Here is a 24954-nt window from a genome sequence, read left to right on the forward strand (position 1 = left end):
ATGAAAAGCTCAATAATCTGACCTCACATAAGATAAATGAGGGAACAGCCTAGAGGAGCTCAATCACTTGTCCAAGATCTCAGGTGGACAGTAATGGACTTGAGATTTGAACCCAGGTCCATTTCTACCAGGCTATACTGACCCTCCATGGAACAGGAAAATCCAGCCAGGTTCATCTTGGTCTCCCACAAGAACTGCACCTGGTGCAGGGTCAGGGAGCAGCACAGAACTCCCTATCTTCCCCCCTTGCTACACCCCTCAGAACTGAACGTGGTTCTTGGCCTTGAGTCTGTAAAGAAAGGTGCCCCGGCCTAGGGGCCATATTACCACTCCTGTCTGGGTCTGGGTTTTCCCCTTAGAAAAATGGAAGCTGCTAACTAAGGGACTCTCAGGCTTGGGGGTGGCAGGCTGGGGACTGGTGGAACTCACCCGGGACACTCGCAGATTCTTATCCACTAGGGCCTCCCGCAGCACCAAATGCCCAGCACTCTGTAGCTGCTGCAGGGAGATCACCAGGGTCCCCAGAGACCTAGGGATGTAGCATGGAGCAGAAGAATGACCCAGAAGAATGGCCCCAGAGCCACCCCTCCCCCTACCTGCATCCTTGGCTGCCTAGGCCTACTCACCTGGGGCTGAACACATGGCTACAGTTGACCACCTGTATAGACAGACACTCCCCAGCCAGTGGAGCCCCATAGTGTGGCCAACGGAACAGCTGGAAATAGAAGGAACCTTGTGACACCCAAAGCTGGGCTGATCCTGACCTAGAATCCAGAGCCTATTCCCAACCCTGAAACAGGAGCTAGGCCTACAAGCTTAAGGTAGCTCTATGATATCCTAAACTTAGAACCAACCTTCCCAAACTAGGGGTGATCTGGGGCTAAATACCAGTGAAGAACTAATCCTCCCAGTCTTGCTTCTGACTTGTTCCAGACTGAGTCTAACCTGTCAAGCCTGAGACCAATCCCACCTCTTGACACCAAACCTCTCCAAACCCAGGAATAAGCCCCTGGCCCCAGGATGAACTCAGATGGGGCACATATCAGCTTCTCCACATCCAGAACACAACCCCACTGACCTCACCGATGTCTGCTTCTGGACCACAGTGAATTCTCCTTGTTTTCTGAGTAAAACCTGCCCAGAATTGAATCCAGTCATTTATCAGCTCCTTCCCACCCCCACACATAAAAAATCAGCCCTCAACCCATCCTTGACCCAGGGTCCAATCTGCCTGGATTCACCTTTAAAGAGAGCTAGAAGGCAGGGAGGAAGGGAGACAGGGGACAGATGGTAGAGATGCCAAGGGATGGGGTCGAGGGCCAGGCAGATGGAGGAACTAGAGCTCCCCAATTCCAAAAGTCCTTAGAGCAGCCCTGCAATCTCACCTCGAAAGCTAAGCCTCACTTGTCGGTCATGAGTGCCTGGCAGTCCTGTCAGTCGCCGCACACATACAGTCAGAGCCATTGTCCCAGGGCCACTGGCTCTGCCTCTGCCCTCCTGCCCTCCTGCCCACCTGCCCGCCCACCTGAATCGCCTCTGACTCACTGGACTCACCCAGCAGGTTCAGCGATCCCTGCCCTTTAGTCAAACACAAAAATCAGCAGGCCTGGGGGTCATGGGTTAGGGAGGGAGTGGGAGGACAGAGAGATAGGGGTAAGGTCCCTGAGATCTGTCCTCCCTGCCTGCACCAGCTTCAGCCTCTATCCTGCAGCCTTGTGGGGTGGAAGCTGGGACAGGGCAGCAATGGAGGCAAGGGGAGAGGGCAGGACCCCCCGCCTGGTCTCCACTAGCCTATGAGGCATTAAGGCCTTGGGGCCCCATCTTCTTCCTACACTTTTCTGTCCTCAGTGCCTAGCTCAGTGTCGGGTACATTGTAGACCCTTAAAACTGGCTGTATGGATGGATTAATAAGTGAATCACCTTGCCCCCAACATTATCATGTGGGCACTCAACACATTTATTGAATTAATGAGTGATTGAATGTGTGTCCCTATCATGCTGGTGTTCAAAATACTTCCTCACCAAAAGTCAGAGGTCCTTAATCTTGGGTTTACTAGTGGAACTGTAGATGGTCTCAGGAAATCTGCAAACCATTGAAATTGTAAAAATTTGAGCACATGTACATGTTTCTGGACATTGAGCTCCTAGCTTAGGTTAATAACTAAAACAGATGTGCAGTACTTTTTTCAAATGAAGAATTACTGTATCTCACTGAACCTATGGGTGACAGTGTGTTGAGTGCATTTCACAGACAACCACGACACCACCGATGTAGAGGATTTGTGCTATGCCACCCTGGGGGAAGGGGGTGCAGCTGCAGAGGTAATTAAGACATGTTCTTTGTCTTTCAAGTAGCTTCATGGACTCCAACATCAAACAAAGCCTGGAAAGACTGCACTCCCCATCAGAGCAGAAGAGAGTCAGAGCCAGACTGCTCAGGGGAGGGAGGTCAGAGGGGCTTCCTTGAGGAGGAATTTTGAGGAGTGGGGCAGAAAAGGATATCTAAGCACTGGGGAGGAATGAAGGGTGTGTTCCAGGACCTGTGATTTGTTCAGTTTGGCCTGTGTATGAGAAATGTATCAGGCAGCAGCAGCAGATAAGATTAGACAGTCAGGGAGTTCCTGTTGTGGCTCAGCAGGTGAAGAATCCAACTAATATTCATGAGGAGGCACGTTCAATCCATGGCCTCGCTCAGTGGGTTAAGGATCTGGTGTTGCTGTGGCTATGGGGAAGGCCAGCAGCTGCAGCTCTGATTTGGCCCCAGGAACTTCTCCATCTCAGTACAGGTTTCCCTTGCTGTCCTAAGGTGAAACGGCATAAAGCAAAGAAGCAATCACTTTACATCTTGCTATTGGATGCACAAAATAAATCAAAACAAAGCGCAGATGCTTCCCAGACACAGTTCAAAGCTATGGGGGCTTGATGCTGAGATGCTGAATATAGTTCTTGGAGAAGGAGCTTTGCAGGGCCACTCTTGCTGCTCTCTTTACAAGCTGCCTTTATAACAACTTGCTGGAAATGGTGTTTTCACTTTTTGCCTTTCTTTGTGAAAGTGAAAATTTTTCTTTTGATTAGCAAAAATAGGTAGGTCTTTCGTAAAAGTGAGGGATATCTATACTGAGGTTGGAAAGTCCTGTTCTGCCTATTTCCCAGATATAATGTGTTCAAATGAGTTTTGGGGTCTATAAAATACCAGATAAGAGGTATGGGTTTTTCTGTTTCTAAGCAAGGTCCAAGTTACACCCCAAGGCCCTTAGATGTTGGGAGAGGGCTTCACCTTCCTGTTTAACAGATGGGAGCTGTCAAGGGCAGAGAAGGGACAAGAATTCTCAGCTTTTAGTGCCTCAGCCTTTTCCTCTCTCCCTCCTCTGTGTCATCTAATCAAGCAAGGTATTGATGCCTCTGGAAGCTAACACAGGTGCCTCATCCTGGTAGGTTCTCCCGGCCTCAATCCCTTGAAGAACTACCACTTCCACTTCCTAACACTCCTAAGGAGATAGGATGTGGCAGAAGGAGGACTAAACCCCAGGGCAGGATTTTGGAATTCTAATCTCTATCATGCATAGGAAAATCCTTTCCCCTCTCTGGACCATTTTACTTACCTGTCTAATATGCACAGGATGAACTGCACTGCTTTTCAGGTATGGTCCTTAATCAGGATCACACATGTAGTTATTAGAAATGCCATTCCTACTCCCATTCTAGTAATGCTAAATGAATTTCTGTTAAGCTGCACCCATACTACTCTGTTGCACAGCAGGAATCTGGGAACATCTGGTCTCTTGGCTGTGACCATGTGTGATTCCTCATTCTGTTCTAGGTGACTAAGAGACTTAAAAAGACTTTAGACTTTAGAAGTGCCATGGATGATCCCTTGCCCCTTCTTTTTCTTTTTTCGCTTTTTTTAGGGCCACACCCGGGGGGGGGGCGGGATGAAAATTTCCAGGCTAGGAGTTGAATCGGAGAGGCCAGCCTACGCCAAAGCCACGCAGGATCCAGCCGTGTCTGCGACCTACACCACAGCTCACAGCAACGCTGGATCCTTAACCCACTGAGCAAGGCTGGGGATTGAACTCGAGTCTTTATGGATACTAGCCAGGTTCGTTACCGCTGAGCCACGACGGGAACTCCCTTGCCCCTTCTCAACGTTCATTTATTTGTTCACAAATATTTGAGCACCTTTCACATGCTAGGCCTATCCAGGTGCTGGAGGATACAGTAGTGAACAAACCCCAAATCCCTACCTTCATAAAGTTTACTGTTCTAGTGGGAGTGTCAATGAAGAAATGAATAAATGAAACACATAGCAAGTTATTAGTCCTGAGGGAAAAAACGACGCAGGAAGGGGAATAGTGCTGTTTTACCTAGGGTGTTTTGGGAAGTGCTGTGATGTAAAGCACTGCTTGCTTTATGCCGGGCATAAGACGGACTGCCAAGGCTCCCAGTGACGTCGACTAGCTCTGTGATGCAGTCAGGGCGTTCCGTAGAGACCGTGGCCTCCTCTATGAAGTCAACAGCTGGGTCCAGATACTGGGCAGAGGGTAGGGGCAGACCGCAAGGCCCGCCGGCTGCACGCAGCGTCCGTGGGGACCGGGCGGTGCGCACCGGCTGAAGGAGGGCCGAGGGCCTTGCTGGCTGCGGCGTCGACTTGGGCGTCCGTGAGGGGACAGCCTGGGGTCAGGATGCGGCGGAGCCCACGCCCGGGCTCGGCTGCATCCCCGCACAAGCACACGCCCAACTTCTACAGCGACAACAGCAACAGCTCTGTGAGCGTCACCTCGGGGGACAGCTGCGGGCACCGGTCAGCTGGGCCGGGACCCGGGGAGCCCGAGGGCAGGAGAGCCCGGGGCTCGAGCTGTGGTGAGCCCGCCTTGAGCGCTGGAGTGCCCGGAGGAACCACATGGGCTGGAAGCTCTCGGCTGAAGCCGGCGCCTCGGAGCCACAATGCGCAGACCGCCTGTGGCGCGGCAACCGTGAGGGGCGGGGCCTCGGGTGCGGGCGGGGTCTAACCTGGGTGAGCGGAGGGAAGGGGTGGGGCCTAAGGGGCGGGGCTTGGCATGGAAGCAGGATTAAAACTCTCTGGGCACCTCCCAAGGGACGGAGACTGTAGGGTGAAAAGGGGAGGCACTAATTAAGATGCCCCAAGGGGTTGGCCTCGGTGTGGTGGACGATCCTGGGAGGGGGCGGGGAAAATCTTGTAATTGAGCACCACTGAGGAGGCACGGCCTCGGTTTTAGCAGGGGTGGCTACCAGGGAAATGAGACCCATGGTTGAGGGCGGGGCCTCCATTTGGGGGTGGTGCAACAGTAAGGCTAAGCTTCGGGGAGGCGGGGCCTCACAGTGCTGAGGAAGACCCAGGATGGGGATTGCAGTGGGACCAAAAAGCCTCCCCGATTTCTGGGCTGGGGAAGCCGTGATCAGGTCCCAGGGAAACAGCGGGCCTGCGGTGCCCCAGGCTCCAATGGAGCCCTTGGGCTCCCGCAGAACCGGCTGGCCCTCCCATAGTCTCTGAGGAGCAGCTCGACCTTCTCTCGACTCTGGATCTGAGGCAGGAGATGCCTCCCCCGCGAGTGTCCAAGAGCTTCCTAAGTACGGCCCAGGCCAGCCCAGATCCCCTCTGACCCTCTGGCTCCCTCCGAACTCCATTTCTCACCTCTGAGACCCTGTTCTTAGTTCTGAGCAACATCCCCCACCCACCCCCGCCTATGTCTGGTTCTCCAGTCCCTTCCTTGAGCCGGATCCACCTTCTCTAAAAATGAGAATCTGACTCATTCTCCCTGCCCCCATCTAATTCTCCTAGCCCATCCCTCTCTTCCTAAGCCTTAGGCCCCTCCCTGAGCCCCCTTCCTAAACCCCTTCTGAATCTCTAACACCCTGCTCTGTAAGCTCCTCCTCATCTCCCTTGCTCCCTAAGCCTAGTCCCTTCTCTAAGCCCCCTCTCCTCTCCTCAGGCTTACTCTTCCAGGTGCTGAGTGTGTTGTTAACCCTGGTAGGAGACGTGCTGGTCAGTGTGTACAGGTCAGAGGGAGGAAAGGGGGAGCCCCAGGGGCTGCTCTTTGGAGGGGGTGGGAGCAGGGCCCCACCCGACTGAGGCTTGAGCCAATTCACACCTGTGTTCACAGGAGCTGGGTCTAGGACCCTGGGGTGGGGGCTGTGGGGTTCACTAGGATCTCAGGGCCTCAGCCTCCCTCCGGTTCTTCAGGGAGGTTTGTTCCATCCGCTTCCTGCTCACGGCTGTGTCACTGCTGAGCCTCTTTCTGGCAGGTGAGAGGGTGGTGAATTCCCTGGGGCCCCAGCCCTGGATGCTTTGGAACCAAACCTGGCACATTTTCTCTTATATTCTTCAGCCTACTCACTCTCTTCAGAGGCTCACAGCTTTCAGTCCCCTTTTAGAGCTTTCTAGTCCCCACCTCAGACTCAGCTGCCTCAAGCCTCTTCTCTCTTCACTGTCCCTTTATGCCAGGAAAACCCACTCCCTTCTCCTCCCCTGAGACCACTCCTCTTATTCTTCAGGACTCTGGTTGGGGCTCCTGTACCTGGCCCCTCCACTGGAGAATGTGAGTTGGGGAGACTGTGTTCCAGGGTGGGTGGTTGGAAGGCTATGAACCTGGAGGTTGTGGGGAGTCTCCTGGGCTGCTGGGAGGTGGGCAGTGGTGTAGGCTATAACACTAGGGAAAGGCTGGATATAAATGGGAGGTTTCTGGGGGATTGTTCCCAGAGGTTCTGGAAGGTCAGGGAAGCAGGTAGGCTGTCCTAAAAAATAAGGCCCTTTGAATCTGGCCGCTCCCACACGGGGAGAAGTGGGTGGGAGCTGAGCAGCACTGTATTTTTTCCCTCCTTCCTCCCTCCAATAGGAACCTAAGGAGATGCTGACTCTAAGGTGAAAGAGGGCATCTGGGGTGGGGATTTGGGGGGCTTAAAGGTGCTTGTGGCGGAGGTCCTATGGGAAGTGTTCTGGGAGACAGGGAGCCAACTGTACAGAGCCAACCTCTTGCTTGCAGAGAATACCATGCACAGGTGCACTCCCAGGGGCAGCAGCTGCAGCAGCTCCAGGCTGAGTTGGTTAAACTCCACAAGGAGGTGTCCAATGTTCGCGCAGCCAACAGCGAGGTGTGCCCTGAAAACGAATCCTGCTCTCAGAGCTGTGTCCAGGAGCTTCGCCCGGGGAGCTAGGTCCCTGTGGCTCTGCCCACAGTTCCCGCCCAGCGTGGAGCCTGCTTTCTGGGTCCTGATCCTTAAGGCTCAGCTCAGAACTTGGAATTAGGAATTTCTCCTGGGGCCCACAAAGTCTATCCCAGAGAACTCTACCCCCCCCCACTATAAAACCAGTGCTCAAGCCCATCTCTCCAGGCCCCGCCCTGTGTCATTTCAGAGAGTGGCCAAGCTCGTATTCCAGAGGCTGAATGAGGACTTTGTGCGGAAACCCGACTATGCGCTGAGCTCTGTGGGTAAGACCCAGAGGCACTGACAACTCAGAAATACAGACAGACCTATGCACATGCCCAAGGAGACCCACCTCAGACACTGCCCCAGTTGTCAGTCAGGCCTGGGAGCCCCTGAGTTGTTTCTCCCTGCTCCAGGAGCCTCCATCGACCTAGAGAAGACATCCCACGACTATGAAGATATGGACACAGCCTACTTCTGGAATCGCTTCAGCTTCTGGAACTATGCACGACCGCCCACGGTTATTCTGGAGGTGGGCCTGGAATCCCAGCAACCAGGGGCGGTACTCTGGGGAAGGAACCCATAGCTCCCAGGGGTGGGACCTGGCTGAGGTGAGGGCGTAGCGCCAGGCGAGACCCTGCTGGGCAGAAGTCAGCCTGGCTGGAGGCAGGGCCTGGCTTGGTCAGGGCGAGGCTCTGGGTGAGACACAGCACAGTGTAATACTGGAGAGTCCTGGCAGTGCGAAGGGACTGGGGCCCTGGGCAGAGACACGGCTAGGGTTAGAGACCTGGGCTGGGCAGATGATGCCATAAAGCTAAGGGCAGGGCCTACCTGAACCACTACCCAGACTGGTGAAGTGGAGCAGTTGCTCGGTCCTGTTTCTGATGGTGTCTATCTGCCCGCATGCAGCCAGATGTGTTCCCTGGGAATTGCTGGGCTTTTGAGGGCGACAAGGGCCAGGTGGTGATCCGGCTGCCGGGTCGCGTGCAGCTGAGCGACATCACTCTGCAGCATCCACCGCCCAGCGTGGCGCATACTCGGGGAGCCAACAGTGCCCCCCGCGACTTCGCAGTCTATGTAAGTGGGGCTGAAGCCAAGGAGGTGGGGGCTTTTTGCCTAGAAATCATCAGGTAGCCATGAAAACATGCTGCTGAGTCTTCCCCTGTTCCTCCTTTGGAGATATTACCACTTGCCTCTCAGGGCTGCTGTAGGTTAAAAATAATTATAAACATACCCAAATATTAGTTATGGTTTATTGACTGCTTACTCTGCAGAGTTCTTTACATGAATTATAGCTCCTTGCATGCACACAAACACCTACGAAGTGGTATTATCTCCCCCACTTCACAGATGAGGATAAGGCTCAGATAGAGGAAGTAACTTGTCCAAGCTCACACAGCTAACAAATGGCCAGACTGAAATTTGCAACCTGATTTTTTGAACCCACATTGCACACTACACTATCCTATACTACACGAAAAAAATAAGAGTATGTATACAGCTACTGAACATGTAGAGCCTCAACAAAGTTACTCTCTCCCTCCTCCACCTGGGCTTCACTGTTCCTCCACTCACTCTTCACCTACCAGGGCCTCCAGGTTGATGACGAGACTGAAGTTTTCTTGGGCAAATTCACCTTTGATGTGGAGAAATCTGAGATTCAGACTTTCCACCTACAGGTATGTTTGTCTCTGGGGGTGAGGGTGCTAAGAGCATGGGATAGTGAGGGAAGACTGGGGAGGAAGGCAGCCTTTGGGAGAGCAGGCCTTGGCATGATCCATTTGTCTCCCCAGAATGATCCCCCAGCTGCCTTTCCCAAGGTGAAGATCCAGATTCTAAGCAACTGGGGCCACCCTCGTTTCACGTGCTTGTATCGAGTCCGAGCCCATGGCATTCGAACCTCAGAGGGGGCAGGAGATAATGCCAGAGGGGGGCCCTATTAAACATGCTGATTGTTGGAGAGTGGAGGTCTGTGCGGAAAGCTGGATCAGTCTATCTGTTGGGGAGGTGTTCAGTTGCCTTTGGTGTATAAATACAGTGTGTGTATGTGGGGGGGGGGGGTTTTGTCTACAAAGGCGCCCTCTTCTTGGAGAAGTCCAGATCAGTATAGTAGTGATGGCGGCAACTCATGTTTATGGAATGCTTACAATGTGCACACGACAGTACTTTGGATGTTACATGCACTGCCTAACTAATCCTCACAACCACAGAGGGGAAAACCACTCTGGTCAGGAAAGCTGCTCAGAGTTACAGAGAGAAGAGTCATGTGACAGTGGACCCCAAGCTTACCTTCCTCCAGAGGCCACACTCTCTTAACTGCAGAGCTACAAGGCAGCATGGAGCCATGCATGTGTACCTTGATTCTCACACCCCACCCCACCCCCAGCCTCTGGGAAAGTCTCCCAACTCTTGCTAGGTACAGGTGGAGGAGAAACTACCCCTTTTTCTTCAGGTAAAAACTAGGGAGACTTGAGAACCTCTAGGAAGCATCTGAGTTAAGTCGATGCAGGCCTCAAGCAGAGAGAGGATGCTTCAGAAAACAGGATAATTCATTTACTGATCCAAGAACTCTTCACTTTGAGTCAAAAGTAGAATTGGAGGACTAAATGATGGTGGAGACAAGCATCAAAGAGGGCCCAGTATGAACAAAGAAACAGGCAACATCTTGACTGCTAGGATCCTTTCCATTGTGTTCATGTTTTAGAAGAATATACAGACTATTAACAGTGGTTACACCTCTAGGAAGTGGAATGTATGTCTGAGAGTGGAACATGTATCCATCTATTTAAATTTGGGAGGGGTATTACTTTTGTAAATCTAAAACAATGAAAAAAGATTCTACTGAATACGTTTAAAGCCTAAGGTTTTCTGACTAATGAACTAGTAAGCTTTTCTGGAGGGCAGTTTCACAATGGGAACCAAAAGTGTTAAAAATTTTTTATACTCTTTAATCACAGCAATTCCATTTCTAAGAATGGATTGAAAGGATACATAGATATAATGAAAGTTAATTTTTTTTTGTCTTTTTGAAAAGTTAATATTTTTAAAGATGCTCCTCACACTGTTGTTTATAAAGGAAAAAACTGGAAATAATACCTAATAAGATAAGTATGTTACAAAAATATGTAGCCAACAGAAATGGTTATATAAGGGGATGTTTAATGCCATGGAAAGTAATTAATGATATATGGATAATTTCTTAAGAAGTAAGCTAGATTGGTATACATAAAATTTTAAAATTCCCATATCAAAAAAGTTATACAGGAGTTCCCTTGTGGCACAGTGGGTTAAGGATCTAGTGTTGTCACTGCAGCAGTTCAGGTCAGTGCTATGGTGTGGGTTCAGTCCCCAGCCTGGAAACTTTCCAATGCCGCAGGCACAGCCAAAAATGCCCCCCAAACAAACAAAAACAGTTTGACCAAAAGATACTATGCATGAAGACAAAAGCCTGAGAAGAGATGTTATCAACATGTATAAAAGACACAGGATTAATAACTGAATAACTCTAACAGAATAAAAGCTATAAGGACGACAACTATAAAAAAGCTATTCAGAAGAAATACAATTCACAAATAAACAGATGAAATGATACCTAGCCTTCATAATTAAATTCAAACTAAAAATGATGTATGTACTATTTTGCCTATCAAATTAACGAAACAGGTTTAAAATTGCTATGAAGGGCTTCACAGTATCTATTAAAATGTTAAATATTCGCAACCTTTTTTTTTTTTTTTTGTCTTTTCTATGGGACACATATCTTAATAAGGGATTGTCTAAATAAGCTATAGTATACTCATGCACAGAGTAACATATAGGTATTAAAAAGAATGAGGTCATGGGGAGTTCCCATTGTGGCACAGCAAAAACGAATCCAACTAGTAACCATGAGGTTGCAGGTTCCATCCCTGGCCTCGCTCATGGCTTAAGGATCTTGCATCGTCTTGGGCTGTGGTGTAGGTTGTAGATGCGGCTCTGATCTGGCATTGCTATGGCTGTGGTGTAGGCTGGCAGCTGTAGTTCTGATTCGGCCTCTAGCCTAGGAACCTCCATATGCCACAACTGTAGCCCTAAGAAGCAAAAAAAAAAAAGAAAAAAAAAAAAAAAGAAAGAAAGAATGAGGTCAGGAGTTCCTGTTGTGGCTCAATGGGTTAAGAACCCGTCACAGTGTCCACGAGGATATGGGTTCAATCCCTGGCCTCCCTCAGTGGGTTAAGGATCCAGCACTGGTGCAAGCTGCAGTGTAGGTTGCAGATGTGGCTTGGATCCCAAGTTGCTGTGGTTGTGGCATAGACCAGCAGCTGCTGCTCTGATTTGACCCCTAGCCCGGAAACTTCCATATGCTATAGGTGTGAACATAAAGAAATAGAAAAAAAGAATGAGGTCAGCAATAAGTTATAATGGGTAAAATACCCAAAATATAATTTTAAAACATTGTAAACAGTATAACAACTATTTTAGAGAAAAAAAAAATCTGTCAGACCTAGGAAATACACCCTGCTCCATTATCTGTTTTACATTTATATTTGAAATAATTTCATACTAACTAGCATATATTTTTAAAACATTTTAAAGCATGCTAAAATAGTATGTACAGTATGATCCCAACTTTGTAAAATAAAAAACATGTATCACTATAAATATGGATAAAGGATTAAAAATATGCAACAATTATTTTATTGGGACACAGGGGTTTGGGTGCTAACTTATTTTTTCCTATAATGAATATATGTATTAATTTTCTAGTAAGAAAAAAAAAATCAGTTGGAGTTCCCTGGTGGCTCAGCAGGTTAAAAATCCAGCATTGTGGAGTTCCCGTCGTGGCGCAGTGGTTAATGAATCCGACTAGGAACCATGATGTTGCGGGTTCGGTCCCTGCCCTTGCTCAGTGGGTTAACGATCCAGCATTGCGGTGAGCTGTGGTGTAGGTTGCAGACGTGGCTCGGATCCCGCGTTGCTGTGGCTCTGGCGTAGGCTGGTGGCTGCATCTCCGATTCGACCCCTAGCCTGGGAACCTCCATATGCCACGGGAGCGGCCCAATAAATAGCCAAAAAAAAAAAAAAAAAAAAGATCCAGCATTGTCACTGCTATGGCTCAGGTTCAATCCCTGGCCCAGGCCACTTCACACACTATAGGCATAGCCAAAAAAAAAAAAAGAAAAAAGGAAAAGAAAAAAATTAGCTATTAAAAAATTCAGGGAGTTCCGGAGTTCCTATTATTGTTCAGTGGTTAACGAATCCGACTAGGAACAATGAGATTGTGGGTTCGATCCCTGGCCTTGCTCAGTGGGTTAAGGTTCTGGCGTTGCCGTGAGCTGTGGTGTAGGTTGCAGACGCGGCTCAGATCCCGCGTTGCTGTGGCTCTGGCGTAGGCTGGTGGCTACAGCTCTGATTAGACCCCTAGCCTGGGAACCTCCATATGCCACGTGAGCAGCCCAAGAAATGGCAAAAAGACAAAAAAAAAAAAAAAAAAAAAAATTTCAGGGAGTTCCCATCATGGCTCAGTAGTCATGAACCTGACTAGTATCCATGAGGATGCAGGTTCTATCCCTAGCCTCGCTCAGTGGGTAAAGGATCCGGCACTGCTGTGAGCTGTGGTGTAGGTCAGATATGCAGCTTGGATCTGATTTGGTTGTGGTGCAGGCTGATAGCTGCAGCTCTGATTAGACCCCCTAGCCTGGGAACTTCCTTATGCCACAGTGTGGCCTTAAAAAGACAAAAAACAAAAACCCCAAAAAACCAATAAGGCTATTGTAGCCTATTTTTAGGCCTAGAATCTCCACTGCTCCATCCTTCAGGAAGTCTAGCATAGCCCCTGCTCCATCTTAAAACACCCCCGGCCAGCACTTTCCACTTTTCTGTGCTCCCAGCTCAGCTCTGCTCTGAGGCAGGGCAGGTTAGGTGTTTGGCTTACATTTACTGCATTTTCAACAAGAGTTAGTGACTCTAGATATCTGGCCAGAAATACCCAATTTCTTTGAGTGAGGAATCCTTCAGTCAACAACCCCTAAGGTCAGCAAACAAGCTCAGACAGAAGCAAGCATGGCTAATCACAGATTCCCACCCCAAACACAAAGTGGTAGCAAACAGTGTTCTTCATTGATCTTTATTGAATGAGGGGCTCCTGGGCAAGCCAGTGGGATGGAGAGGAGGAAGTATAAAAGTACAAAACAGAAAGTGCAAGCACTGAGGAATGTGTGTTCAGGGTTGGGGGACCTTGGGAACATAGGATTGAGGACTGGCCACAGTCCTAAGGAATCTAGGCCAAGGGAATCTAGGCCTGAGGGGCCTGTGCAGGGCCCTTGGTTGGGGGTGGGAGTGGCTTGAATGGAGCCCAACCTTGGGCCTTGAAGTAGGAAACCAGTTGCGTGGGTACTTCTGCAAGTACAGTCTGCGCCAATGCCTCTCGAGGGGCCTGCCAGGAGAAGAGGGTCAAGTTCAGTGATGGCCTATAACAGCTTCCCAGGGTCAACAACATTTCATACCCAAGAAAGGATACAAAATCCAAAACCCAACGCTGTCCCAGGCTCAGATGAAAGGGTAAGTATCCCCACTCACAGCAAGGAGAGGTGGAAGACTAAACTCCCAGATCTGTTCTGCTCCCAGGCTTGTCTCTACTTACATTCTGAAAGCGGCGGTAGGGCACAAATTGCACTATGTCACGAGCAGCTGCCTCCCCGGAGCGTGTATGCAGGGGTCCGCCATCAGCGTCCAGTTGCTCCATGGCCTCGAAGTCAGCACCACCCACACCCACGATGATCACTGACATGGGCAGGTAGGAGGCTCGAACCACAGCCTCACGTGTGGCCTCCACATCTGTCACAGCACCATCAGTTAGCAGCAACAGCACGAAGTATTGCTAAAGGCAAGTCCATTCATATTACTGAGGAGGACCCTCTAAACCTCCCAGCCACACATTCTCCCACTGACAAGTCTCTTATTACATACTCCTCAAGGGAGCTAGTGACCACGTCCACCCCCCCACTACCTCCCATGACCCTCACCGAGGCACTCTTCTGATGAGCAGCCTGGGCTGCAAACCTGGCCACATGGTTGATGATGGGTGCAAAGTTGGTGGGACCATAGAGGCGAACTTGGGGTAGGGCCTGGCGGTAGGCATCCACAATGCCCTGGATGCCTACAGAAGAAAGGCAAAAAAAAAAAAAACAGTGTAAAATACAGGGACTCATGGGTTTGAGGCAGTCCTGACATTATCCTCTTCTGGCCAAAGAGATTTGGGAACTTGTTTCATTCAGTCACCCCTGTAACCCAAGGTTAACCTTATCCTACAGATGAGAAAATTAAGGCCAAAGAGAGGAAGGGCATGTGCCCTAAATCACAGCTTGAATTAAAACACAGATTTGGGGGTATCCCCCTGAACAAATATAAGAGAGTGGAGTATCAGATTATAACCCACTTAATAAAAAAATAAATTGCAACTCATTTGATAAAATAAGAATCTAGAGGGATATTAAATAAATAATGGGAGAGAAGGGAAAGCTCTTCCTTAATGTAGAAGGAAAAAGTACAGAATCATTTGATAATCAGAGATAATTGATTCAGGCAAGTATCATCAAGGGATGCAAAAACTAGAGGGAAAAATTGATGAGTGACTTGATATTTATACAGCCTCAAAGAATCCTCCCAAAAGGTACTTACTATTAACTTAAAAAAAAAAAAAAAAAAAAAGATCCACACACCTATGGTCAATTAATAAACTGCTGACAAAACAAGAATAGACAATGGAGAAAAGACAGTCTCTTTAAGTGGTACTGGGAAAGCTGGACAGCTGCTAATGATGTTAGAACACTCTCATACCATACACAAAAGTAAACTCAAAATGGCTTAAAGACTTAAATATAAGACATGATATCATAAAGCTCCAAGAGCAGAAAATGGGCAGAAGTTTCTGTTGAGGCCCAAACAAACCCAACTAGCATCTAGGAGGACACGGGTTCCATCCCTGGCCTCACTCAGTGGGTTAAGGATCCGTATTGCCATGAGCTGTGGTGTAGGTTGCAGGTGCGGCTCAGATCCTGCACTGCCATGGCTGTGGTGTAGGCTGGTAACTACAGATATGATTCCACTCCTAGCCTGGGAACTTCCACTTGCTGCAGGTGCGGCCCTAAAAAGCAAAAAAAAAAAGAAAAAAGGAAATATCTCTGGGAGTTCCCATCATGGCTCAACGGAAACGAATCTGACTGGCATCCATGAGAATGCAGGTTCAATCCCTGGCCTTGCTCAGTGGGTTAAGGATCCGGCGTTGCCATGAGCTGTGGTACAGGTTGAAGACGCAACTCGAATCTGGTGTTGCTGTGGTGTAGGCCGGCTGCTACAACTCTGACTCAACCCCTGGCCTGGGAACCTCTGCATGCCGTGGGTGCAGCCCTAAAAAGATAGGAAAAAAAAATCTCTGACATAAATAGTAGCATTGTTTTCTTAGGTCAGTCTTCCAAGGCAATAAAAGCAAAAATAAGCAGATAGGACCTATAAGCTTTTGCATAGCAAAGGAAACCATAAGCAAAACAAAATGACAACCTATAGATTGGGAGAAAATATTTGCAAACGACAGGACCAACGAGGGCTTAATTTCTAAAACATGCAAACAGCCCACACAATGCAGTAATAACCCAATCGAAAAATGGACAGAAGAGCTGAAAAGACATTTCTCTAAAAGAAGACATACAGAGGGTCAATAGGCATGTGAAAAGATGCTCACCATTGCTAATTATTAGAGAAATGCAAATCAAAACTAAAATGACATATCACATCACACAAGTCAGAATGACCATCATTAAAAAAATCTAGAGGGAGTTCCCGTCATGGTGTGGCAGAAACAAATCCATCTAGGAACCATAAGGTTTCGGGATTGATCCCTGGCCTTGCTCAGTGGGTTAAGGATCCGGCGTTGCCGTGAGCTGTGGTGTAGGTCACAGACGCGGCTCAGATCCCGCACTGCTGTGGCTGCAGTGTAGGCCAGCGGCTACAGCTCCGATTGGACCCCTAGCCTGGGAACCTCTATATGCTGCAGGTGCAGTCCTAAAAGACAAAAGACAAAAAAAAAAAAAAACAAAAAAAAAACTACAAATAATAAACACTGGAGAGGGTGTGGAGAAAAAGGAACCCTCCCACAGTGTTAATGGGAATGTAAACTGGCAAAGCCACTATGGAAAACAACATGGAGGTTCCTTAAAAAACTAAAAAAAGAGTTGCTTTGTGATCCAGCAATCCTACTCCTGGGCATATATCCAGAGAAAACTCCAATATGAAAAGATACATGTAGGAGTTCCCATTGTGGTGCAGCAGAAAAAAATCCAACTAGGAACCATGAGGTTGCGAGTTTGATCCCTGCCCTCGCTCAGTGGGTTAAAGTTCTGGCGTTGCTGTGAGCTGTGGTGTAGGTTGTAGATGCGGCTAGGATCTGGTGTTGCTGTGGCTGTGGTGTAGGCTGGCCACCATAGCTGCAATTCGACCCCTAGCCTGGAAACCTCCATATGCCATGGGTGCAGCCCCCCTCCCAAAAAAGACACATGCACCATGCCATAGCAGCATTATTTACAACAGCCAAGACACAAACCACAGACAGACAAATGGATATAGAAGATATGGGGGAGTTCCCTTGTGACTCGGGGGTTAACAAACCCAACCAGGAACAATGAGGATGCAGGTTTGATCCCTGGCCCCACTCAGTTGCCATGAGCTGTGGTGTAGGTTGCAGACACGGCTCAGATCTCAAGTTGCTGTGGCTGTGACGTGGACCAGTGGCTTCAGCTCCAATTCGACCCCCTAGCCTGGGAACCTCCATATGCCGAGGGTATGGCCCAAAAAAGAAAAAGGAATAAAATAAAAAGTGAAAAAAGATGTGAAATATATACACATACACAATGTAGTATTACTCGGCCACATAAAAGAATGAAATAATGCCATTGGCAGCAACATGCAAGGGCCTAGAGATGATCATACTAAGTGAAGTAAGAAAGAAAAAGACAAATACCATAGGAAATCACTCATATGTGCAATCTAAAATATGATACAAATGAACTTATTTACAAAACAGAAAGAGATTCACAGATACAGAAAACATATTTATGGTTACCAAAAAGGAAAGGAGGTAGAAGAAGGCTAAGTTAGGAGTTTGGTATTAGCAGATAAAATCTCCTATACATGAAATGGATAAACAAAAGGGCCTACTGTATAGCACAGAGAACTAAACTCAATACTATATTCAATATCCTGAAATTGAAACAAATAATAAGTTATAATGGAAAAGAATTGGAAAAAAGTATATATACATACATGTATAAAGTATATATAAGCATATATTTATATATATAAATACTTTTCCTTTTTTTTTTGGCTTTTTATAGGGCCACAACTATGGTATATGAAAGTTCCCAGGCTAGGGGTCGAATTAGAGCTGCAGCTGCCAGCCACAGCCACTGTCACAGCAACACCAGATCTGAGCCTCGTCTGTGACCTACACCACGACTCACAGCAACACTGGATCCTTAACCCAATGAGCGGGGCCAGGGATCGAACCTGCATCCTCATGGATCATAGTCGGGTTTCTGCTGAGTCACAACGGGAACTCAATATATATATAAATACTGTCTGTACACAAGAAACTAACACAACATTGCAAATCAACCATACTTCAATATTTTTAAAATTTAAAAATTACATATAAAGAAAAAAACAAAAAAAACAGTACTTGTAGAGGAACCTGGAGGACTCCCTCAACCCAGTCATCAGTGATCCAAGTTAATAAGACTGGTAAGAGGATAAAATCAACATCATGTGCCTCCTGAATTGGTGCCTCTTGACATGGTGCTCCAAGAAGAATACACAGCGTTGCTTCTGTGGTATTCCCATCAAAAAGTATAATCTGGAGTTCCTGCCATGGCGCAGCAGAAGCAAGTCCAACTAGGAACCATGAGATAAAATATTCAAATTTAAGGAATCCAGATGAAAGAAAACAACAACCACCTGTGACCAAGGTCCTGACCCCTGATCTTCAATGATCTGAATCCGTATAACTATTCTTACAATTTTTTTTTTTTTTTGTCTTTTTGTCTTTTCTAGGGCCACACCCAGAGCACATGGAGGTTCCCAGGCTAGAGGTCTAATTGGAGCTGTAGCCTCCGGCCTACGCCAGAGCCACAGCAATGCCAGATCCAAACTGCGTCTGCGACCTATACCACAGCTCACGGTAACGCCGGATCCTTAACCCACTGAGTGAGGCCAGGGATTGAACCCGCAACCTCATGGTTCCTAGTCAGATTCATTAACCATTGAGCCATGATGGGAACTCCCACAACTTTTCTCTAAATCCAAGCCCATGTCAAAATAACCCAGGTCAGATCAGTTAGGTCAAGTTTTCCATTTCAGCTTGTTGCTAGTGCGCAAGCTAGGGAGACACAAGAGCTTGGGGCAAAAAGTACCCAAAAAGAGTATTCAGGGAAGCACCAAGGCTTTCACTGATGCCCAGATAAGTCCCTGTGAGCTTCTAGCTAAGAAAATAATGATAATATAACAGCTATCATTTAGAGAGCACTCAGTATGTGTTAGGCTTATTGCTTAAAATTTACCTTCATACACAGCCTCTTAAATACTCAGTATCCTACAATATTTAACCTCATTATGAAGCCAAGGCACACAGAAGCTAAGCAACTGGATCCAAGTCACGTGACTAACAAGTGGCAGGATGAAAATTTGATTCCAGAGGCCTAGCTCTAAAATCCATTCCCCTGGACAGTGAAGCCAGGTATATATTCCCCCACCCCCATTTTCCCTTGCCTGTATAGGCTTGGCCCTCTAGAGGTGGACAGATATGCCTTACACTGGAGGATGGGGGTACTTACCTGCACAGTAGGGGTTACTGGGGTTGAAGTTCAAGGCAAATTCATGGGAGACCTAAGAGCAAGAGTGAAAATGAAGTTCCTTCCCCATCACCACTTTTGTGCTACGAAAAAGGGCATTATGGTATACACTAAGCATCTTATAGGAGCTATTTGTTACACACATGCCTGCAAGGATGCCTTCCTGCAACTCCTCATAAAGCTAAGTGCCAAGCAGCAAGTTTACCACATTCCCCAATATCAGGACCTGAAACTAAATACATGAGTAGGGGAGGGGAAGAGAAAACTCACCTGCCAGTCAGGGGGTACCTGAGCCCCAAATCCAAATGCTGGGAACAGCTTGTCCCTGTGGGAAGACAATGAGTCGGGGAAGAGGCAGTGAGAGGATTATGAGCACAGAGGCTGAAAGAGTGGAGGGGGGGCAAAAGACAAAGTTACTTACGAGTCATAGTCCTGAACCACGCTGCCCACACTCCACAGTGCTGTCAGGTACTCATTGACCCCTGTTGGGCTCAGGTAGTGCAGAGAATCAGGTGAGGAAGGATCTCCATTGGAGCCTGTGAAGTCCACACCCACCTGGGAGGAAGGGAGAGGGTGAGCTGCAGGACACCTTGAACCCCAGATCAGTTCTCTTGTCCATGATAAAGCAACTTACAGTGAAGTTGATTTGACAGCCTCCCATCACATAGTCCAGGAATGAATACTCTGTTTCTACCTGAAGATGAAACCAGGGTCAGAGCTGGGATGAAGGGGTTGGGACCATGGCACTTAGGAGTCAGACACTGGGACACATGAGCTACTGTCATACCTGACAAATCTTGACACGGACTATTCCAGAGTTCTTGTAGCTTTTCTTTTTCTGCTGTTTCTCAGGGTGGATGCATTCAAACTCAGCCTGATAAGGAAAGAATAAGTAGGATAGAAAACTTCCACAGCATCAGCCAGGACTGCAGCTGCCCTGTCCTCCCTGTTCTCCTGGGGCTGTGGCCCTCTCAGCCCACATCAACACCCCTGCACTCACCGGGACTGCCTGCAGTTGGGCCAAGGTAGTGTGGAAGGTACCAATGAGATCATGTGAACCATCGCTGTCATAATCCGAACATCGCACCTGGGAGGGAAGGTGTGTGTGTATATAAAGACCCGGAGGCAGGTGGCAGGTGAGAATAAATCCCTCCCCAGGCCCTCTGCCCCTGCTCAGTCCATTCAGGAGGCAAGCTCCTCACCTGGATGGGTGTACTGGGGTCTCCCCCACAGAAATGCTGAAAAGGAACAGAGAAGCGCTTCCAAGTAGGGTTCAGGTTGTTCTTGATGACCTGAATGTGGAGCACAAGGCCTCCAGTGAGCTCTGGGTTGGCACGTGGGGAGCTGCCATCCTTCCCTACCCATATGCACTCTCTCTCCATGAGTGACGAGCCCCTGGAGATTCTCTCTTACCCCACCACACCCAATCCCAGATCACCTCACACCTCTGATCTGTATGCCAGGTGCCATTTCCCATCACCCTGGCGGAAGAACTCCAAGAATGGATCTGATTTCCCCAGGAAGTCCTGTCAGTAACACAGAGATGCCAGTTATAAGATGCAGGCAGAGACAACCACTATGAAAGACCATTATTCACCCCACCCAACACACAATCCCTGTCCACCTAATTCTTGAACCCTAGAGCTTGCTTCCACACACCTTCTTATCTAGGTTTCTGGCCTCCACCTCCATGGTCACTACTCGACTATCCTTCAACTCCTGAGCTGAGACCTAGATCAGGGAGGCAAGAAACTTTATCATCTCATGAATTCCTCATTGATATAAGCACCCCTACCCACCTGGTAGAAATCTTCCTTACCGTGATGGTCCCTCGCCCAGCAGGTTTTCCAGGCTTCAACATCAAGGGTAGAGTTAGTATCTGGCTGGATACAATCTGGGACAGGGCAGAGATGGACAGGATATCAAGATCTCAGGCAAAGTTAGGTCCTGGTTAACCTCCACATCCAAGTTCCAAGCAGGCTGGGTTATCCGACAGGGCTCTTACTTATATCTGTGTCTGGAGGATTCTAACCCCCTGGCCCTACATACCTGTCCTAGGGAACACTCAGCCCCTCCTAGGAAGTCATCATCCCCCAGCTCAGGCGTCTTATTGTCTATGTCATAGATACCAAATCGGAGTTTTTGAACCGTTTCAAAGTGGTACTCAAGCTGCAGAGTCTTGGAGAACTCAGGGCTCGAGCAGTTCCGTACTCGCTCTGTACGGCCAAGCTGTGGGCAGAAGCCAATAAGCATTACAGTCATGGACCCTCCACTCCAAAACAGCCCTAGCCTCCCACCACAACTCTCAACCAGTGGTCCTCTCACCTCAGCCCAGGTGCCCCCTCCTACATCCTGTAAAAGGACACAGAGTGGGTCAGACTTGGAGCCGATGTCCTTGTCAGTGAGGTGGTCACATGAAATGGACAGCTGAACCAAGGTCACGCAGTGGGCCATCTGAGGAAAAACGACCCGAATCAGACACTGAGGACCCTTTTCCACCCTTCCCTGATTATAGGTCCCAAATTGTAAAGCCGCCTGGCTTTACCGAGGCAGGATTGAGTTTGTGTCCACTCCCACTGACACCCAAGGAAAAGAAGGCTCTATAGCTTCCATACCCCTCCAGTCCCCTTGCGTAAGCTCAGCGGGATGGGACATGGTGGTTACAACCAACGCTGGTCCACGAGTATGATGGGAAAATGCAGAAAAAGCGTACTCGCCTCTATCAACAACTCTGACCTCAAATTAGTCCCCACCCCCAAATTGGTTCTAATCCCAATAATGCTCCCCAGACTTGGATCTCCAACCCTCAGAAACCAACGAACCTCACTCCGATGCCCTTATTAGCCCCAGATCAGGTCTTAATTCAAGTTCCAAACCCAGCAATGCCCCAAACACAACCATGACACAGATCCTGCTCCCCAAAGTCTCTTCCTCATAACGACATCCTGCTAACCATGGGGCCCTACATCTTGGGGTAGAGTTAGGATCTCCACACTGATTCTCCTAGCCTCTAATCAGCTGCTTATAGCCAAGTCCTCACAATGTACACTATCCAGTCCAAGCCATCATAATCTCTCACTGGACTTGTGGCACTGCCTTTTTTTTTTTTTTTTTTGTCTTTTTGCCATTTCTTGGGCTGCTCTCGCAGTACACGGAGGTTCCCAAACTAGGGGTCTAATTGGAGCTGTAGCTGCTGGCCCACACCAGAGCCACAGCAACGCGGGATCTGAGCCGCACCTGAGACCTACACCACAGCTCACGGCAACGCCGGATTCTTAACCCACTGAGCAAGGCCAGGGATTGAACCCGAAACCTCATGGTTCCTAGTTGGATTCGTTAACCACTGAGCCACAACAGGAACTCCGGCACTGCCCTCTTTAATAGGTCTCCCTTATCCTATGCCATCCTCATCTCTACTCCCTTATCCTCACATTAACAGGCTATTCTCAACACAGAAACCAGAGTGATCCCATTAAAATGTGATTCAGGCCATTGTCATACCTCCCCCCAAACCCAATAATGATTTCCCATTGCTTGAAAAAAATTCAAACTCTACAATGGCCTACAAGGCCTTAAAAGATTGAGATCTCGATAACTTATCTCCTAACACCACTCTTGCTCATTCCATTCTGCCCACACAGGTCTGGTTGTCATTCTTCAAATAAGCCTGTTTCGACCTCAACACCTAGAATGCTAATGCTCTTCCTTCAGGTACCCCACACAGCTTGCTGTTCCCTCACACCCTCTAGGTCTCTATTCAAAATCATCTTCTCCATTTTTTTTTTTTTTTTGTCTTTTCTAGGGCCGCTTCCCACGGCATATGGAGGTTCCCAGGCTAGGGGTCTAATCGGAGCTGTAGCCACCGGCCTACATCAGAGCCACAGCAATGCGGGATCCAAGCTGAGTCAGACCTACACCACAGCTCACAGCAATGCCGGATCCTTAACCCATTGAGCAAGGCCAGGGATTGAACCAAAAACCTCATGGTTCCTAGTCAGATTCGTTAACCACTGCGCCACGACGGGAACTCCTCATCTTCTCCTTTCCTGGCCACTCTAAAATTTCAACCCTACTACCACTTACATATCCCATACCCATGTCCTATTTTCTTCTCTTTACCATTTATCACTGTCTAATATTCAAACTAAATACACATGTTTTTCCCACTGGAATGTAAATTCCATGAGGGAAGGGATATTTGTTCTGTTCACTGTTCTATCTCAAGCATCTAGATAATAAATATTTGCTCAATGAAGTCCAAAGAGCCATCTTCAGCCTTCACCCCCAGCTCAGCCATCTCCAAACTCACTGTAAATCAAACAGCAACAAGATTCTCCGATTCATCCATTTCCTCTGCTAGAAACACTATCTTCTTACATGGATCACCATGACCCCTCCTCCTAAGTAACCGGAACCGTTATCCTCAGGCTCCTCCCTAACCCCCCTATGTTCCCCCTGACAGATACCACCTGCAGACCATCTGTACCAAGAGTGCATACAAGGTCAGATCTCTCACCCAGCTTCACTCAACAGTATTCCTGGTTTCCTGGCACTACACTCAAGGATGCCTCCAATCTCAACCTCCTATAAACCGACCTTCAGTCAGTCCTTACCCCAACCCAGCCCACAGTTAGTGCTGCTGCCAGCTTCATGCCTCATGTTCTCCATCCCAAATGCTGTTATCAACCCAAACTGGAATGATTCTTAAGAGTATTCCTTCACATACTGTCTCTCCATAGCACCTCAGCCTCTGCTTCAATGCATCCAATGATAGAAAACCCACCATTCTTATTATCCAGCCATCAAAAACCCTGCTTCATAAAGCCCTACCTAAGGAATTCCCACTGAGGATAATAGGATCGGTGGCGTCTCTGCAGTGCCAGGACACATGTTCAATCCCCAGCCTGGCACAGTGGGTTAAGGACCTGACATTGCCACATCTGCAGCATAGGTTTCAACTATGGCTCAGATCTGATTCCTGCTCCAGGAAATCCATATGCTTCTAGGCGGCCAAAAAACAAAAAAAGTCCCACACAAACCAACCCAAGTGTGTTGAATTGTCACTTCTACACGTTGTCTTATTTCTTCCCCAACCTAAAATTCTACAGGAAAACCTTACCCCATCTTCCTGAGAACCATCTGATCCCTGGAAGCAGTGAATCCCAAGCTAAAATCTAGAGAAACAGCCCCAGCTCTTTTGCATATTACCACTAGAATGTGGCGTTTAGACTTCTGACCAGCCTGATCATCACTTTGGAGGTTCCACAAGCATCCAGGGTACAACACATACTCCCAAGGGAGGGAGGGGGACAACAACTTCCCCCAAATCATAGTCTGACTCCATGCTTCTCACCTCACATACTCTCTCAGGCAGTGTTGCACAGTATGGAGACAAATGAAGACGCATTTCACTATTGCACAGAAGAATGAAAAACCTGAGGCAGCTTAAATATCTGTCAATTAGGTGGTGACTAAGTAAATTATGGTACATTCAAACAATGGAATGCCAAGTAGTAGGTAAATAAACAGGCAGAACTGTATTATACTGCTATTGTAAGAAAAAATAGTTACAAAAAATGGCAAAAAGTATATAACCCCATTTTAAACTTCAACTATATGTGTATATACAATCGGTTTAAATACATACACAAGATAAATATGCACATGTAAAAAAGAGAAGACACACCAAATAAATTCAACTTTCATGTATACCTCAGAGGAGTAGAATAAAGGTGAGAAATTTAATTCTATATACTTCTGTATTGTTGCTGTATTTTATACTGTTTATTTTGTATTTTTAAAAGGGACTCTAGCTTTTTGCCCCCAATCCACATCTCAAGTCCTCCTGATTATTCATTCTAAGCCCAAAGCCTCTACACCATCAGTTCAACTTCTACTTCACTTAGGGCTT

At 47.9% G+C, this 24954-nt stretch overlaps 3 protein-coding genes across 4 annotated transcripts in view; 1 reads left to right on the plus strand and 2 right to left on the minus strand.

The window, feature by feature from the left end:
- Window positions 1–2702, minus strand: part of FER1L4 (fer-1-like protein 4) — a 45819-nt gene extending 43117 nt beyond the window's left edge. Inside the window, exons 1-4 of the mRNA XM_013985330.2 lie at window positions 1386–2702; window positions 1079–1134; window positions 627–715; window positions 430–529 (exon numbers count right to left, since the gene is read on the minus strand). Of these exons, the coding sequence (XP_013840784.1) occupies window positions 430–529; window positions 627–715; window positions 1079–1134; window positions 1386–1464 (324 nt within the window). The 5' untranslated portion in view covers window positions 1465–2702. The remainder of the gene's footprint in view (window positions 1–429; window positions 530–626; window positions 716–1078; window positions 1135–1385) is intronic.
- Window positions 4118–9129, plus strand: SPAG4 (sperm associated antigen 4). 2 transcript variants are annotated; one of them, XM_003134418.4, is made up of 12 exons: window positions 4118–4992; window positions 5485–5589; window positions 5952–6018; window positions 6203–6264; window positions 6514–6557; window positions 6855–6880; window positions 7002–7110; window positions 7373–7448; window positions 7581–7696; window positions 8074–8241; window positions 8754–8843; window positions 8958–9129. In XM_003134418.4, exons 1-12 carry the CDS (start codon window positions 4683–4685, stop codon window positions 9105–9107), a joined length of 1323 nt encoding a protein of 440 aa, XP_003134466.1. In that variant the 5' UTR covers window positions 4118–4682; the 3' UTR covers window positions 9108–9129. The 2 variants fall into 2 exon arrangements, with proteins under 2 accessions (XP_003134466.1, XP_005672951.1); XM_005672894.3 differs by having other exon boundaries at window positions 4901–4973.
- The window catches only part of CPNE1 (copine 1), a 40701-nt gene continuing 29001 nt past the window's right edge, over window positions 13255–24954 (minus strand). Inside the window, 15 exon segments of the mRNA NM_001143703.1 lie at window positions 13255–13579; window positions 13787–14023; window positions 14169–14302; window positions 19026–19077; window positions 19314–19368; window positions 19465–19598; window positions 19678–19737; window positions 19831–19917; window positions 20044–20130; window positions 20246–20335; window positions 20489–20569; window positions 20703–20774; window positions 20863–20937; window positions 21093–21272; window positions 21369–21497. Of these exon segments, the coding sequence (NP_001137175.1) occupies window positions 13439–13579; window positions 13787–14023; window positions 14169–14302; window positions 19026–19077; window positions 19314–19368; window positions 19465–19598; window positions 19678–19737; window positions 19831–19917; window positions 20044–20130; window positions 20246–20335; window positions 20489–20569; window positions 20703–20774; window positions 20863–20937; window positions 21093–21272; window positions 21369–21497 (1614 nt within the window). The 3' untranslated portion in view covers window positions 13255–13438.

The sequence above is a fragment of the Sus scrofa genome, chromosome 17, assembly GCF_000003025.6.
Source record: "Sus scrofa isolate TJ Tabasco breed Duroc chromosome 17, Sscrofa11.1, whole genome shotgun sequence".
Classification (NCBI taxonomy): domain Eukaryota; kingdom Metazoa; phylum Chordata; class Mammalia; order Artiodactyla; family Suidae; genus Sus; species Sus scrofa.